Below are 15813 nucleotides of genomic sequence, written 5' to 3'. Positions count from 1 at the left end.
GAGGGCAGGCCCAAGTCCCTCCTTCTCCATTCCCCTCCTCAAGGACACTAGTGGGGCAATTAATATTCCAATTCAGGGGCAAGAAATGGCACCCTGAACCCCCCCCCCCAAAGAAGAGAAAGCGCGAGACCCATCACAATAGTGCTGGCAATTTGCCACACATGGTGTCAGAGATGGGATTTGCACACTGGGGACTTAAACCAGCGTTAGGCAAAACCCTCCCATCCTTAAGAAGGACAAAGCGGTCAAGGCCCTAATACAAGCCACTGCGGCCCAGCAGGAGGCTACCCGGGTCCAAGCAACTGTCCAACAGGAGGCAACTCGGATGCAGCAGGAGACTAATCATCTGTTGATGAGTCAGGCTGCCCAGGACCAAGCCCTGCTGAAAGACCTGGTGAACCAGATGAAGGCCCTTATGGAACTGAACCGCAACTGTGAAGGGACCCGGACCATACGGGCCAGCCATTGCCTACAGAAAATGACACGGGAGGATGATGTGGAGGCATACCTCCTGGCTTTTGAAAGAGCATCCCTGTGAGAGGCCTGGCCCCAAGATCAGTGGTCTAGTATCCTTGCCCCATTCCTGTGTGGGGAGGCCCAGAAGGTCTACTACGATATGGCTGCAGAGACTACAGCAGATTACTCCCAGCTGAAGGCAGAGATCCTGGCCAGATCCGGAGTAATGACGGCATTGCGAGCCCAGAGATTCCATGAATGGCAGTATATGGAGGACAAGATACCCCGATCACAATTGTTTGACCTGATCCACCTGACCTGGAAATGGCTGCGCCCTGAGGCCCTCAGCTCTGAGAAGATGATGGAGGTCTTGGTACTGGACCAGTATATGAGGGGGCTACCACCAGGTCTCCGGGCTTGGGTTGGCCAGAATGACCCCTCCACCTATGATGAGTTGGTCTCTCTCATGGAAAGACAGCTGGCAGCCAGCAAACTGTTCCAGACCCCAGCGGGGAGACACGGCAATCCAGGAAGCCAACCCCAAACCCAAGGCCCCGGACTGTCGAGAACTATAGGAGAACTGTAACAGGGAGGAAAGACACCGAGGAATGGCCCGAGGCCAAGAAGGGACCTGGAGGTTTGGGAAGAGAGGTGGGGGGCTGGCCAAATAGCCCCAGGCAGAGGGTGACAACCGGAATAAGGGGGGGCAGTGTTATGAGTGTGGGGAATTGGGGCATATAGCAGCCCAATGCCCCAACAGAGAAGAACCTACTCAGTGTAATCTGGGGGATTATGGGGAGCAATGTGGCCTAATCGGCCTGGTAGAGGTCACAGTGACTTCACATGGGTATACAAGATCAGTAAAAATGAATGGTATTAAGACCATAGCATTAATAGATTCTGGAAGTGCTGTCACGCTGGTCTCGGGGAAGTTGGTGGGGCGAGACCAACTAACCCAGGCCAAAAACACAGGGGTAACGTGCGTTCATGGCACCATGAATTTTTACCCCACAATCCCGGTGCGGATTGAGATCCAGGGGAATATTACCAGGGTTACTGCAGGGATGGTCCCCAAGCTCCCCTATCCTGTCTTAATTGGTAGGGACTTCCCTGGGTTTGAGAGCTTACTTACCCCAATAGAGCCAGGGGAGGGTGGCAACCCCCAGGCTGAGAAGGAGGCACCTACAGATAGCCTCACCCCAATGTTTGCCAAATTTGCTCCAGAGTTATTCTCATCCCCTGGGAAACCCTGAAAGTCTAGGCGAGAAAGGAGGGCAGATAAAAGACTAGGGACCAGGATTCTAGCAGAGAATCAAAAATCTTCCTTTGTCAGTAGGCGAACCCACTGAGGAGGCCAGGAGATAATTCAGGCCAGGGAGGACTCAGAGGCGGTTCCTAGCCCAAGTGGGAGCAACTCAGGGGGAAAAGTAGAAATAGGCCCCCTAGAATTAGGTCAGATTGGTACCGCACGTGAGAATTTTGGGCAGGACCAGGCCAATGATCCGCTATATGCGAATGTGAGGGAGGAGGTAGTGGAAGTAAATGGTGTACCTGTGGAAGGAAAGATCAAAGGCCCAAGGCCATATTATGTGCTCAAACGCGATCTCTTGTACAGGACAGAGCAAATACGAGGGGAAGAAGTAGAGCAACTCTTAGTCCCACTGAAACACACAAGGGCAGTACTAGAGTTAGCTCACAGTCATCTATTTGGGGGACATCTAGGAGTAGACAAGACACTGGATAGAGTCCTAAGAAGGTTTTATTGGCCAGGGATACATGCAGAAGTCCAGCACTATTGTGTCTCCTGCCCTGAATGCCAGTTGCGTAGCCCCTGACCTTACTTGCAGGCCATACTAGTACCTTTGCCTATTAGTGAAGTCCCTTTCAAGAGGATAGCCATGGACACAGTGGGCCCTCTGGAAAGATCGGCATGGGGCCACTGAAACGTACTAGTCATCCTTGACGACACCACGCGGTATCCAGAGGCCATTCCTTTAAGAAACCCCACATCCAAGGCAATAGCAAAAGAACTACTACAGGGTTTTGCCAGAGTGGGCATCCCTAAGGAGATCCTGACAGACCAAGGAACCCCGTTCATGTCAAAATTAATGAAGGACTTATGTGCCCTACTCCGCATCCAGGCCATATGGACCTCAGTCTACCATCCACAAACAGATGGACTGGTCGAGCGGTTTAATCGTACCCTTAAAAGTATGATCTGGAAGGTGGTAGCACAGGATGGGAAAGACTGGGATACCCTTCTACCGTATCTAATGTTTGCTATACGGGAAGTCCCCCAGGCGTCCACTGGTTTCTCTCCCTTTAAACTACTATAAGGACGCCACCCACGCAGGATATTAGATATCGCCAAGGAAGATTGGGAAGAACAACCCAACCTAGGAAAGAATGTCATTGAGCATGTGACACAGATGAGAGAGCAAATAACTCGAGTAACCCCTATAGTACAAGAACATTTGGAAAAAACACAAGGGGCCCAGTGGACATATTACAACCGTTGGGTGAAAGTACGGAAATTTCAGCTGGGGGAACGAGTGATGGTGCTAGTGCCGAAAACAGAAAGCAAACTCCTAGCCAGTTGGCACGGACCATATGAGATAGTGGAAGCCATTGGGGAGGTGGACTATAAGGTCAGACAACCAGACCGCCGAAAGCCAGAGCAAATCTACCACATCAACTTACTGAAGCCCTGGCTTGACCGAGAGACGTGTCTGGTCATTCGAGGAACTCCACCCCAGAGAGACGACCCACAGGGGCAGGTAAAGATATCTCCTGAATTAACCCCAGAACAACAAACAGAAGTCATTGAGATGATCCACTGGAACCAGGACGTATTCTGTACACAATTGGGCCATACGACACTGGTCCAACATCATATTGTCACCAGCCTTGGAGTAAGGGTGATGATAAGACCGTACTGAATACCGGAACCTAAAGGGAAGAAATTAGGATGGAAGTGAAGAAGATGCTGGAACTCGGGGTTATTGAAGAATCTCAGAGTCAGTGGTCCAGCCCAATCGTCCTAGTCCCCAAGCCTGATGGCACCCTGAGATTTTGCAACGACTTCCGGAAATTGAATGAAGTATCCCAATTTGATGCCTATCCGATACCACACATTGACAAGTTAGTCGATCAGTTAGGCAAGGCTCGATATCTAACCACTCTGGATCTGACCAAGGGATATTGGCAAATTCCCCTGGCCAAGGATGCCAAGGAAAAGACTGCCTTCTCTACTCCCGATGGCCTGTTTCAATACACTGTCCTCCCTTTCGGACTCCATGGGGCCCCTAGAACATTCCAACAACTTATGGATAAGTTACTGCGACCCCATGCCAAGTATGCCCCCGCCTATCTAGACGACATAGTCATCCATAGTCCTGACTGGGAAACGCACCTAGGAAAAGTAGAAGCAGTGCTAGACGCCCTGCGGAGGGCCGGCCTCACTGCTAACTCTCTCAAGTGCATGATAAGACTTGCTGAGGCCAGATACCTCAGGTATGTAGTAGGGAGAGGTTTGGTGAAACCCCAATGGAACAAAGTGGAGGCAATACAAGGTTGGCCTTGACCAGTCCGCAAAAAGCAGGTCAAAGCATTTCTAGGGATAGTAGGATACTATCGGAGATTCATCCCTCATTTCGTCACAAGAGCAGGGCCATTGATGGATCTGATACGAGCTCGGGGCCCCAAGATAGTAAAGTGGACTGATATGACAGAAGCATTTGCAGATTTAAGGATAGCCCTATGCTGCCATCCAGTACTCAGGGCAAGAAAGTTTGCCATAGATTAATTAGAGCACCTGAAGCCAATTAGAGCACCTGCAGTCAGTCACATGATAAAAACCCCTGCTTCAATCAGACTGTGGGAGTTGGAGCAGAAAGGATTGGTGTTGGAGCAGAGAACAGTTTGAAGAGAAGCAGAGGAAAGTTTGGAGGAGTGCTGCGGTGGGCTAAGAAGTCCAAGACCCTAGGTAAGGGGCACCTGGCTTGTGTAGAAGAAAGGCAGGAAGCCCCCCCCCCCGCCCCACAAGCTGAAGGGCAGGAGAGGGAAGTAGCCCAGGGGAAGGAACCACCAGTTCAAGTGGTTCACCACTATCCTCAGGGCCCCTGGGCTGGGACCTGGAGTAGAGGGCAGGTCCAGGTCCCTCCTTCTCCACTCCCCTCCTCAAGGACACTAGTGGGGCAATTAATATGCCAATTCAAGGGCAAGAAATGGCACCCTGAACCCCCCCCAAAAGAAGAGAAAGCGCGAGACCCATCATAATAGTGCCGGCAATTTGCCACAATATATATACATACTTTTTTCTTATATCAGGGGGGTAGCCGTGTTAGTCTGGTTCTGTGAAAGCAGCAAAGAGTTCTATACAACCGCATCTGCTCCAACCCCTCGGACAGAGACCAACACCTACAAAATCTTCACCAAGCATTCTCAAAACTACAAGACCAACACAAGGAAATAAGGAAACAGATCAACAGAGCCAGACGTGTACCCAGAAGCCTCCTACTGCAAGACAAACCCAAGAAAGAAACCAACAGGACTCCACTGGCCATCACATACAGTCCCCAGCTAAAACCCCTCCAACGCATAATCAGGGATCTACAACCCATCCTGGACAATGATCCCACACTTTCACAGGCCTTGGGTGGCAGGCCAGTCCTCGTCCACAGACAACCTGCCAACCTGAAGCATATTCTCACCAGTAACTGCACACCGCACCATAGTAACTCTAACTCAGGAACCAATCCATGCAATAAACCTCGATGCCAACTCTGCCCACATATCTGCACCAGCGACACCATCCCAAGACCTAACCAGATCAGCCACACCAACACTGGTTCATTCACCTGCATGTCCACCAATGTAATATACGCCATCATATGCCAACAATGCCCCTCTGCTATGTACATCAGCCAAACTGGACAGTCCCTACAGAAAAGGATAAATGGACACAAATCAGATATTGGGAATGGCAATATACAAAAACCTGTAAGAGAACACTTCAATCTCCCTGGACACACAATAGCAGATCTAAAGGTAGCCATCTTGCAGCAAAAAATTTAAGGACCAGAGTTCAAAGAGAAACTGCTGAGCTTCAGTTCATCTGCAAATTTGACACCATCAGCTCAGGATTAAACAAAGACTGTGAATGGCTTGCCAACTACAGAAGCAGTTTCTCCTCCCTTGGTTTTCATACCTCAACTGCTAGAAGAGGGCCTCATCTTCCCTGATTGAACTAACCTTGTTATCTCTAGCCTGCCCCTGGAAATTTCCATTACATGCATCCAACGAAGTGGGTATTCACCCACGAAAGCTCATGCTCCAATACGTCTGTTAGTCTATAAGGTGCCACAGGACTCTTTGCTACTTTTTTTCTTAACATCTCTTACACTGCTTTGATTTTTACACAGCTGTACCTAGATTACATTTGCATACATTTGGAGGAAGTTAAGTTCCAATAGAAACCCCTTATGTTCTTTTAGCAAATTTGACTAAATTGTCCATAGTCAAATGTATAAATTGATTGTCTCTTTGCCTGGATTATTTTCAGACATTTCTTTGGAAAAGGGCCCATTTTCCCTTCAGAATGGCTGCAAAGAAACCAAGAATTCTTTCCCTATAACACTTTTCCTTTTTAACATTTTCACAAAGTATAACTGCTTAATTACCTCCAGCCTCTGCAGAGTTAACTTCTCAATCTTTCCCTAAAATCACTTGCTTATCTCCCAAAATGACACCTCCGTCAGTTCAGATATCACTGTTCCAATATTGTACCAGAAATATGAATTCCCCATGCCCGTACTTACTCCTTTTCTTACTCCTGCCATTATGCCCCTCAGGGCTCCCAACCTGTTTTCCAGTCTCTTTATCTGTCACCTGCCGGCTTGTCTGGGCCTGATCCTGCTTTCCTCACTGAACCGTCCCTTCCCATGTGCACAGGCTTTGTCCCACTAACCATTTATCAAGGAGGGTGGGCTCCTTAACTAGCCCACATATCTCCTGGTCCCTTTTCTTAAACATTTTTCTTAAAATTGTGAAATCACAATATTCCACACTCCTATATCCTCCAGAGTGAGGTCTTGCAGAAATCTATTCCTTATTTGCCAGTGCTTGTGCTGGGACTTACAAAACACAAAAAGTCTATACCCACTAAAAAAAAACTCTGCTTGACAGAGCAGGAGAGAGGAACACTAAGCCCCCTACCTTTTGGGCTTGATCTTGCTACAACTGAGGGTATATTCACCTATGCAAATTTTCCCCAACAGACAGGTAGAAGCGAGGACTCTAATCCTCCCCCTTATGGGCCGGCACTTCTACGACCGGGGTATGCACACCTGAAGCATCGATCACTTTATACGTAATGTATACCTTTTATCAATATTTAGCAGTATTTTCAACAAGCACAGGCATGTCTTCCCTCTTTCTCAATTCTCCACCAAAAATGTTATGCTTATAAGAAACGCATGGGATCTTTTTCAGGGGAAAAGGCAATATGACACATTTATTGAAGATACAACAATTAGCATATGCTTTCAATCACGACACACACACAGACACACAAACACTGTCCCCCAGTCAATGTTATAGTTACTAGTCCAGATCAATCTAGTGGCCAGCTAAGTTGATCACAGGTAGGTAGGAGCCGGGTTCTGTTGGTTGCAACACGATGCTCTGCGTAAGTCTTGGCAGGACGAACCAAAAGTTTCATGGCAAGGCACCCTGTTTATATAGTGATTTTCCTTCATTGGGACCAATGAGTTTTGCACCGGCATGCTGTAATCAATTGTTTGAGTGCTTGTTTTCTTAAATTGTTTTTCTCATCATTTATTTTGTTCTTTCATCAAGTCTCTCAGAGAGTTATCCCAGGCTTGTTTTGATCACAGCTGTCTTGTCCCCATTGACAGGTGCCTGTCTCATCTTTAGAGTCGTCAATCTGCCCTCCTCTGACATTTCAATGGCGGCCTGTTGCAGCCTCCTGATGCCCTTGCATCTGTCTCCAATTCCTCCCTAGAATATCTGGTTCAGTGATGGCCTTCACACTTATCTCTTAAAACCTATTTCTCATTCACACACAAAACAGAATTAATTTGCACAGCACATTTTGAACAGGAACATCAAATTGCAATGCAGAAGAAAAACAATCATGGCATTCTTTTACTTATTTAAAATGCTAAGCCTACAACAAAATGGTTTAGAAAATGAGGTCTTCTTCCTCCTCAGAAACATTGCTCACTGGTAGTCATGGTAAATATCTCCAATGCCTTGGTAAGGAATAACTTGTCCAAAGTTGCTTGATGCAGAATTTTCATCCTAAGAAAGGAGGGAAATAAGCCATAGACTTATATCCTTCCGATATTTTGTTGGCTCAGGGGTCTACAATAAATTCTCTCAAGTGGGATCCTCAGAACCCAAGGAAGTCAGATCTCTTATTGGCTGAAATAGAAGCTTTTGGATTGGTCTGAATCCAAGACAGATCAGGTTAGTCTTGCAATAAATATTTTGAAAACAGATCCATCGTGGATAAGAAAGTCTTGGATCCATGAGCTGGGATTCCTCTCAATGCAAAGGAGAGAGAAAAAGAGACACCATAATTCTCAGGACAGATTCAACAGTTGTGCCCTCTCAGATCCTGGGCGTAACTGAAAGAATAGATGCCCTTGAATTGCAGGGAAATTTGATCCCTTCTTTGGAACTAGCTATTCACTTGGTGAAGGCCACAAGTCTGTAAGAGAGCCTTACTATAGGACCTGTTCAAAAGAACTGATCCATCATTGATTCTGAACCCAGATTAATCTTCTAGCAGATTTACTCCTCCAGTGACAGTTCTATTTCTCCAGTGCTGTCATTTTCTGGGATCTAAGTTATTTATTTTCATATTGCTGAGGACCTTGGGTCTGGGGAGACAGACTAATTTGCTGCTTCTCCTATCATTGCTATTAAGTCTGATCCTGGGGTTCCTTGATAATCTATTATTATTTTTAATTCATTTAATTAAATTCATATGGTTAATTACCTGGTGCTAATGGTTTTTACTATTTTGAATGGTTCTGGGGCTTTGTGGCCATGCATGAGAGCCATACAATGGGGCTCTGAAAACACTGTGCACTCAGAGCAGCAGCAGCAGCTGCTTGATAAGTAACACTCTTTTCTGCATCTTTAATAGTTTACAGTTACTTAGAAGTGACACTTATCTTGATTCTCAGCAGCCGCAGCAGTCCCCACCCGTTGGGGAGAGGGCAGCAAACAGCAAGGATTCCTGGAGAAGGACAAATTAGATTCTCCCTTTTCTTCAGGGTAGGGTTGGTTATATTTAATTTAATTTAATTAGACAACGGTACGATGGCAACCTTCCTGCGTCCTTCTGTTTGGATAAGTTTCTTAGAACTAAATGCCTCTCCTATGAGGCCATCAGTGCTCATGGCTTGATCTGTGCCTTTAGGGCCAAATGGTGCTATTTAGTCACTTGCCTGTGCAGGAATGGATGCAGAACCACCCTGCCCAAGGGGAGTTTGGAGATAAATTGTTCTTCAGAGAGGCACAATCCTTCCCTGAGCAGGCTGGGGCACCAGGCCTATTTCATGAGTCAGTGCAGAGGAGAGGCAGGGCCTCCCCTTTGGGGTGCTCAGAGCATCTCTTCCTCCTGAGAAAATTCTGCCCCCCCCCCCCAAAAAAATTTAAAAATTCTGTGCACACCACTTTAAAATTCTTCATATTTTATTTGTCAAAATAACACAATATACATGCCAGTTTCAATTATTTTGGTAATTTATTTCAAAATACCTGTCAACAAATACGTCTGTAAAAATACAGTTGCCCAAACAATTTCTCTCAGGAGTAGAGAGTTAAAGAACCCCTATGATCCCAATTTCTGTTTCTCTGCCCCTTCTCTCTCAGACCCCAGTCATGGGGCAGCCCCCCAGAGTAAGTACCCCCACAAGAGCCCAGCTGTGGGCCCCCCACAGTCCAGACGCCCACACCACCTACTTTGCAGAGTCTGGGAACGTGATGCTGAGTCCTGGGCTTGTGTGAAGTTTCCTGCACACCATCTCTTTCCTACAGGGTGTGCTGAGAACTGCAGCTGCTGGGAAACCTCCAGCTCCCTCCCCTTGGCAGTGTCTTCTATTTCAGAGCTGGGTTCAGCGGGGTCCAGAGGCCCCTAGTGGTAGCTAGCAGCTCTGCAGCCCATTTCTGTGCAGAGGAAAAAGGAAATTCTGCATGTACCACATTAATTTCTGGGCAAATTCTGCATACGCAGTGGCACAGAATTCCCCCAGGAGTAATCTCTGGAGTCACCCTTAGGGAGAAATCTTTGCAATGCCCTGAATGTATGATAAGGACTCAGAGCACACTGAGCCAGCACTTTTCACCATGGTGCCTCTTAGCCTGGGAATGCTTCCTTCCCCAACCTTAAAAGTCTCTTAATGCCAGTTTTTGTATGTAAATATTACCTCTCCCCTCCCGAGACTGGAATGCCCCCCACATACACATGCTAACTCACACACACATATGCACATACACAAACTGTCTTAAATTTCCTCTCCAGAATTAAAGGAAGGAGCACCTACCCAAACAATATGAATGCTGGGAGCAGGCCTGTGATCTGGAGCATGCTGCCCTGTTGTTACCCTGTAACTGCAGGAGCAGCTTGGGGCAAGGTGCTGGCCCAGCTACTGGTGTCCTGAGGAGTTGGAAGCTGAGAGAAGTTGGAAACAGTTGGTGTGAGCACTGCACCCAAATCCTCTGAGTCCCGCATGATCCCTCCTCAGGCCTCTTCTCCTGGTGATGACTCCGACGCCCATCTCGTGTGATGCCTCCTCAGCCCCCAGACCTCCCTGCTGGTGCATCATCCCACTTTCCCCTCCCCAACTCTCTCACTTTGCATCAATGAATGTGAATTATGCTGGTGGAGGCTGGAGCATGCAGACTAATCCTCACTGCAGTGTGGAGCAAATGGGTGAGCCACAGCAGATATCTGTCTACACCAGGGGTGGGCAAACTTTTTGGCCTGAGGGCCGCATTGAGTTTCATAAATTGTATGGAGAGCTGGTTAGGGGAGAGGGTCGTGGCCTGGCCCCCACATCCTATCTGCCCCCCAGGACTCCTGCCCCATCCACACACCCCACTCCCTGTCCCCTGACCACCCCTGGACCCCTGCTGCCCATCCAACCTCTCCTCTCATTCCTGACACACTCCTTGGGACCCCTGCCCCAGCCAACCACCCCTTCTCCCTGTCCCTGACTGCCCCTGGAACGCCTGCCCGTGACTGCCACTCCATCCAACCTCCCCTCCTTTCTGAATGTCACCCCAGGACCCCTGCCTCAATTCAGCCTTCTGTTCCTCCCTAGACTGCCCCAACCCTTATCCACACCCCTGCCCCCAACCACCTTCCTGAACTCCTCTGCCCTCTGTCCAACCCCCCTGCTCCCTGTCCCCCTACCACACTGCCTGGAGCACCGGTGGCTGGCGGTGCTACAGCCACGGCGTCCGGCTGGAGCTGAGCCACACTGCTGCCACCACACAGCACAGAGCACCGGGTCAGGCTGGGCTCTGCAGCTGTGCTTCCCCAGGAGCTCACAGCCCTGCCACACAGAGTATTCCACCGGGGGCAGACCAAGCAAGCTGAGGCTGCAGGGGAGGGGGAACAGCAGGGGAGGGGCTGAGGGCTAGCCTCCTGGGTCAGGCTCAGTGGCCAGGCAGGATGGCACCACAGGCTGGATGTGGCCCGCAGGCTGTAGTTTGCCTACCTCTGGTCTACACTGTAGTTTCCCAGCCTGGATAGACTTGTGCTAGCAGGACTTGAGCTAGCACACTCCAAGTAGCCATGTGGACATTGCTGTTCAGACTGGAGTGCAGGCTCCTGAGCTCATCCAATCCCCCAGGCTTGAGAGCCCACACTCCAGCCTGAATTGTAACAGCCACATGGCTATTTTTAGCTATGCTAGCACAAGTCCCACTCCCAGCTGGGAGGCTCACTTCCCACTGCAGTGTGGGCAGATACACGGGGGCCCTGGCCCTGAAGGATTCACCTTTAGGCTGTGGTTGCCTCCTTACTCCCTGTCTTCACTGCTCAGGAATAGGATATAACCCCAGAGGAGAGGCGCTTCAGCAGCAACAGTAAGATCTGTGTCTGTTCTCAGTCCCAGTGACTCTCTGTATCTCCAGATAAAGGACTTTCTTTCTCCTATAAATATTCAAATTGAAGGAAATGTGAGGGTGACTCTTGGACTCAGTCTTCTTCCCTTTAAAGGTCTGTGTGTTGTCATAGGAAAGCAAGAACATGTCTAGAAACCCACCTGCACCGGATATGACAGTACTGGCCAGTGAAGATCACTATGAAGCAGAAGATTTTGAGATGACCCTGGAAGAGCTGCGTGTCCTGATGGAGCTACGATCTGTTGATGCTCTGAAAAAAATAAAAGAGAGTTATGGAGATGTCTTTGGAATCTGCACATGGCTCAATACATCCCCCCAAGAAGGGATAAAAGGGGACCTGTTAGATGTAGCCAGAAGGCAGGCAGTTTTTGGGAAGAACTTTATACTCCCTAAAAAACCTAAATCATTTCTTCAGCTGATATGGGAAGGTTTACAGGATGTAACATTAATTATATTGGAAATTGCAGCCATTGTATCACTAGGACTTTCTTTTTATAAACCTTCACGAGGACAAAATACAGTGTGTGTAGGCAACCATTCTGCTACTGAAGAGGATGAAAATGAGATGGCTTGGATTGAAGGAACTACAATTCTTTTGTCAGTAGTTTGTGTAGTATTAGCAACAGCATTAAATGACTGGAGTAAGGAGAAACAATTTAGGAGGTTGCAGCATCATATTGAAAAAGAACAGAAGTTTGCTGTTGTCAGAGATGGTCAAGTCATCCAAATACCCATAACTGACATAGTTGTCGGGGATATTGTTCATATCAAGTATGGTGACCTTCTACCAGCTGATGGTGTGCTTCTCCAAGGGAATGACCTCAAAATGGATGAGAGTTCACTCACAGGAGAATCTGATCATGTTAAGAAGACTTCGAGTGGAGATCCCATGCTGCTATCTGGTACCCACGTGATGGAAGGCTCTGGAAGAATGATAATAACTGCAGTGGGTGTAAACTCACAGATGGGAATTATCCTCACTTTGCTTGGGGTGGGAGGAGAACTAGAGAAGGAGAAAGTGAAAAAGAAAAAGAAAAAACAAGATGTCTCTCCTGAGAACAGCAACAAAGCAAAAGCTCAGGATTATGCAGCCACAGAAATGCAGTCTGGAACTAGTAAACAAAGCACTAATGGAGATGAGACAGTCACCAGGCAATCAAATTTGCCAAAAAAAGAAAAATCAGTCCTACAAGGGAAACTTATTAGATTAGCAGTTCAGATTGGCAAAGCAGGGTTGGCAATGTCTACAATCACAGTGGTTGTCCTTATAGTTTATTTTTTAATTAAAACATTCTTGATTCAGAAGCGTACTTGGACTGCTCAGTGCACCCCAGTTTATATAAAATATTTTCTGAAGTTCTTCATTATTGGAGTTACGGTCTTGGTTGTGGCTGTGCCAGAGGGTCTCCCACTTGCTGTCACTATCTCACTCGCTTATTCTGTAAAGGAAATGATGAAAGATAATAACCTAGTGCGGCATTTGGATGCTTGTGAAACAATGGGCAATGCAACAACCATTTGCTCAGATAAAACAGGAACATTAACCATGAACAGAATGGCAGTAGTCCAGGCTTTCATCAGCGAAATGCATCATAAAATTATTCCTGCATATGAATCAATTCCTCAGACTACTCTGAGCTATCTTTTAACAGGTATTTCTGTGAATTGTGCTTACACTTCCAAAATATTGCCTCCTGAAAAAGAAAGTGGCTTGCCACGTCAGATTGGCAATAAAACTGAATGTGCCTTGCTAGGATTTCTTCTGGATTTAAAACAGGATTATCAGGCTGTAAGACATCAAATACCAGAAGAAAAGTTGTATAAAGTATACACTTTCAATTCTGATAGAAAGTCAATGAGTACAGTACTGAAAAATGTTGATGGTAGTTACCAGATGTTCACCAAGGGTGCTTCTGAGATAGTACTTAAAAAATGCAACAAAATCTTGAATGCTGCTGGTAAACCTAAACCATTCAACTCAAAGGACAGTGATGATATTGTAAAAAATGTGGTTGAACCTATGGCTTCTGATGGACTCAGAACGGTATGTCTGGCATTCAGAGATTTCCCAGCTGGGCAGGCTGAACCAGAGTGGGACAATGAAAATGATATTATCATGGAACTTACATGTATTGCAGTTGTTGGCATTGAAGATCCATTGAGACCTGAGGTTCCTGATGCAATAACAAAATGCCAGAATGCTGGCATCACAGTGCGCATGATTACTGGCGATAACATTAATACTGCACGCACAATTGCTTTGAAATGTGGTATTTTGCATCCTGGGGAGACCTTCCTTTGCTTGGAGGGAAAAGAGTTGAACAGATTAATACGTAATGGAAAAGGTGAGATTAAGCAAGAGCTCCTAGACAAGATTTGGCCAACACTTCGGGTGCTTGCAAGATCCTCCCCGACTGACAAACACACTTTGGTAAAAGGTATAATTGACAGCACCATCTCAGAACAGAGACAAGTTGTAGCAGTAACTGGTGATGGTACTAATGATGTGCCAGCACTGAAGGAAGCAGATGTTGGTTTTGCTATGGGCATTGCTGGAACAGATGTAGCCAAAGAAGCATCGGATATTATTCTCACAGATGACAATTTCACAAGCATCGTTAAAGCAGTTATGTGGGGCAGAAATGTGTATGACAGTATCTCCAAATTCTTGCAGTTCCAGCTTACTGTCAATGTAGTAGCAGTAATTGTTGTATTTGTGGGAGCATGTATCACGCAAGATTCACCACTGAAAACTGTGCAGATGCTGTGGGTGAACCTCATTATGGACTCATTTGCTTCTCTTGCTTTAGCTACAGAAAAATCAACTGAGTCTCTCTTGCTACGGAAGCCTTATGGAAGAAATAAACCCCTAATCTCCCGCACAATGATGAAAAACATTTTGGGTCAGGCATTCTATCAGCTCGTGGTCATCTTTACACTTATTTTTACTGGTGAAAAGCTTTTTGATATTGACAGTGGAAGAAACGCTCCTCTGCATTCCCCACCCTCCAATCATTACACGATTGTATTCAATACTTTTGTGTTGATGCAGCTTTGTAATGAAATCAATGCCCGAAAGATTCATGGTGAAAGGAATGTCTTTGAGGGAATATTCAGTAATGCCATCTTTTGTGCTATCACTGCTGGTACGTTAATTCTACAGATACTTATAGTAGAGGTTGGTGGGAAGCCCTTTAGTTGTACTGAGCTTACAGTAGAACAGTGGCTATGGTCACTTTTCCTAGGGATAGGAACATTACTGTGGGGCCAGCTGATAACAACAATTCCAAATAACTATTTGAAGTTCTTGACAGAACTTGGTCATGGGCCACCAAAGGAAGAAATCCTTGAGGAAGAACTAGCTGAAGGTGCAGGAGAGATTGACCATGCTGAAAGAGAATTACGTCGTGGTCAGATCTTATGGTTTAGAGGGATGAACAGAATTCAAGCTCAGAGCCGAGTGGTGAATACATTTCGCACTTCCTTTTATGAGGAGTTACAAAAACCACAAACACACAGTTCTGTTCGCAGCTTAAGAGAATCTAAGCAATGAATTTTAAGTCCTACCTTCCCATTATTGAAACATCACTCAAAAAATAATACTGGGCTACATGTTAACACATTCACTGCCTTAAGAAATAAATGGGATTTTTTTTTCACACAGAGTGATAACAAGACAATCTTTTTGTCTTGAACTGCAAAGGAAAGCACACTGGCATGAATGGAGATTTGTTGAATGGAGATTTGTTGATTAAATAGCTTTCTGGCAGATTTGAGGGTTTCTTTTTTGGAGAATGGGAAAATAAATTCATATAGATAACAGTAGTTCAGCATAAAAAGGCTGCTCCTAGCTGTACTCAAAAATGGGTCTGAAGAGCATATTAAGAGTGCTTATGTTTATCTTGAGCCTTTCATTTGGCTTTTTTGTGGGAAAGGGGTGACTATGCTGCCGATCTATTTACTCTAATTTCTGATGTCAGCTGTTAAAATTTGACTAGTTTATTTTATAAAAGACAACGATCTTTTTATAAAGTTCATAGATACTTTCAATTTTTCTCTGTTTATGGAGGGCAAACCTCTTTCTATGTGAGTCAAAGAAAAAAGTCATTTAAATAGTGCTGTATTTTCTGGAGTAGGGGGTTTCTATTGAAACAAAACTCAATTCGGTTTCCAATGTATATGATAAATTCT

The 15813-nt window shown here is 46.3% G+C and overlaps 1 protein-coding gene across 1 annotated transcript; it reads left to right on the top strand.

The window, feature by feature from the left end:
• Window positions 1–616: 616 nt before the first annotated feature.
• LOC115656204 (plasma membrane calcium-transporting ATPase 1-like) lies at window positions 617–15175 on the top strand. The gene is made up of 4 exons (XM_030572613.1): window positions 617–829; window positions 11735–11937; window positions 12136–14794; window positions 14894–15175. The coding sequence occupies exons 1-4, from the start codon at window positions 617–619 to the stop codon at window positions 15173–15175; spliced, it is 3357 nt and encodes a 1118-aa protein (XP_030428473.1).
• Window positions 15176–15813: the final 638 nt, after the last annotated feature.

The sequence above is a fragment of the Gopherus evgoodei genome, chromosome 8, assembly GCF_007399415.2.
Source record: "Gopherus evgoodei ecotype Sinaloan lineage chromosome 8, rGopEvg1_v1.p, whole genome shotgun sequence".
Lineage (NCBI taxonomy): Eukaryota > Metazoa > Chordata > Testudines > Testudinidae > Gopherus > Gopherus evgoodei.
Note: the sequence above shows the minus strand (reverse complement) of the source record. Positions and strands in the feature narration are given on the sequence as shown.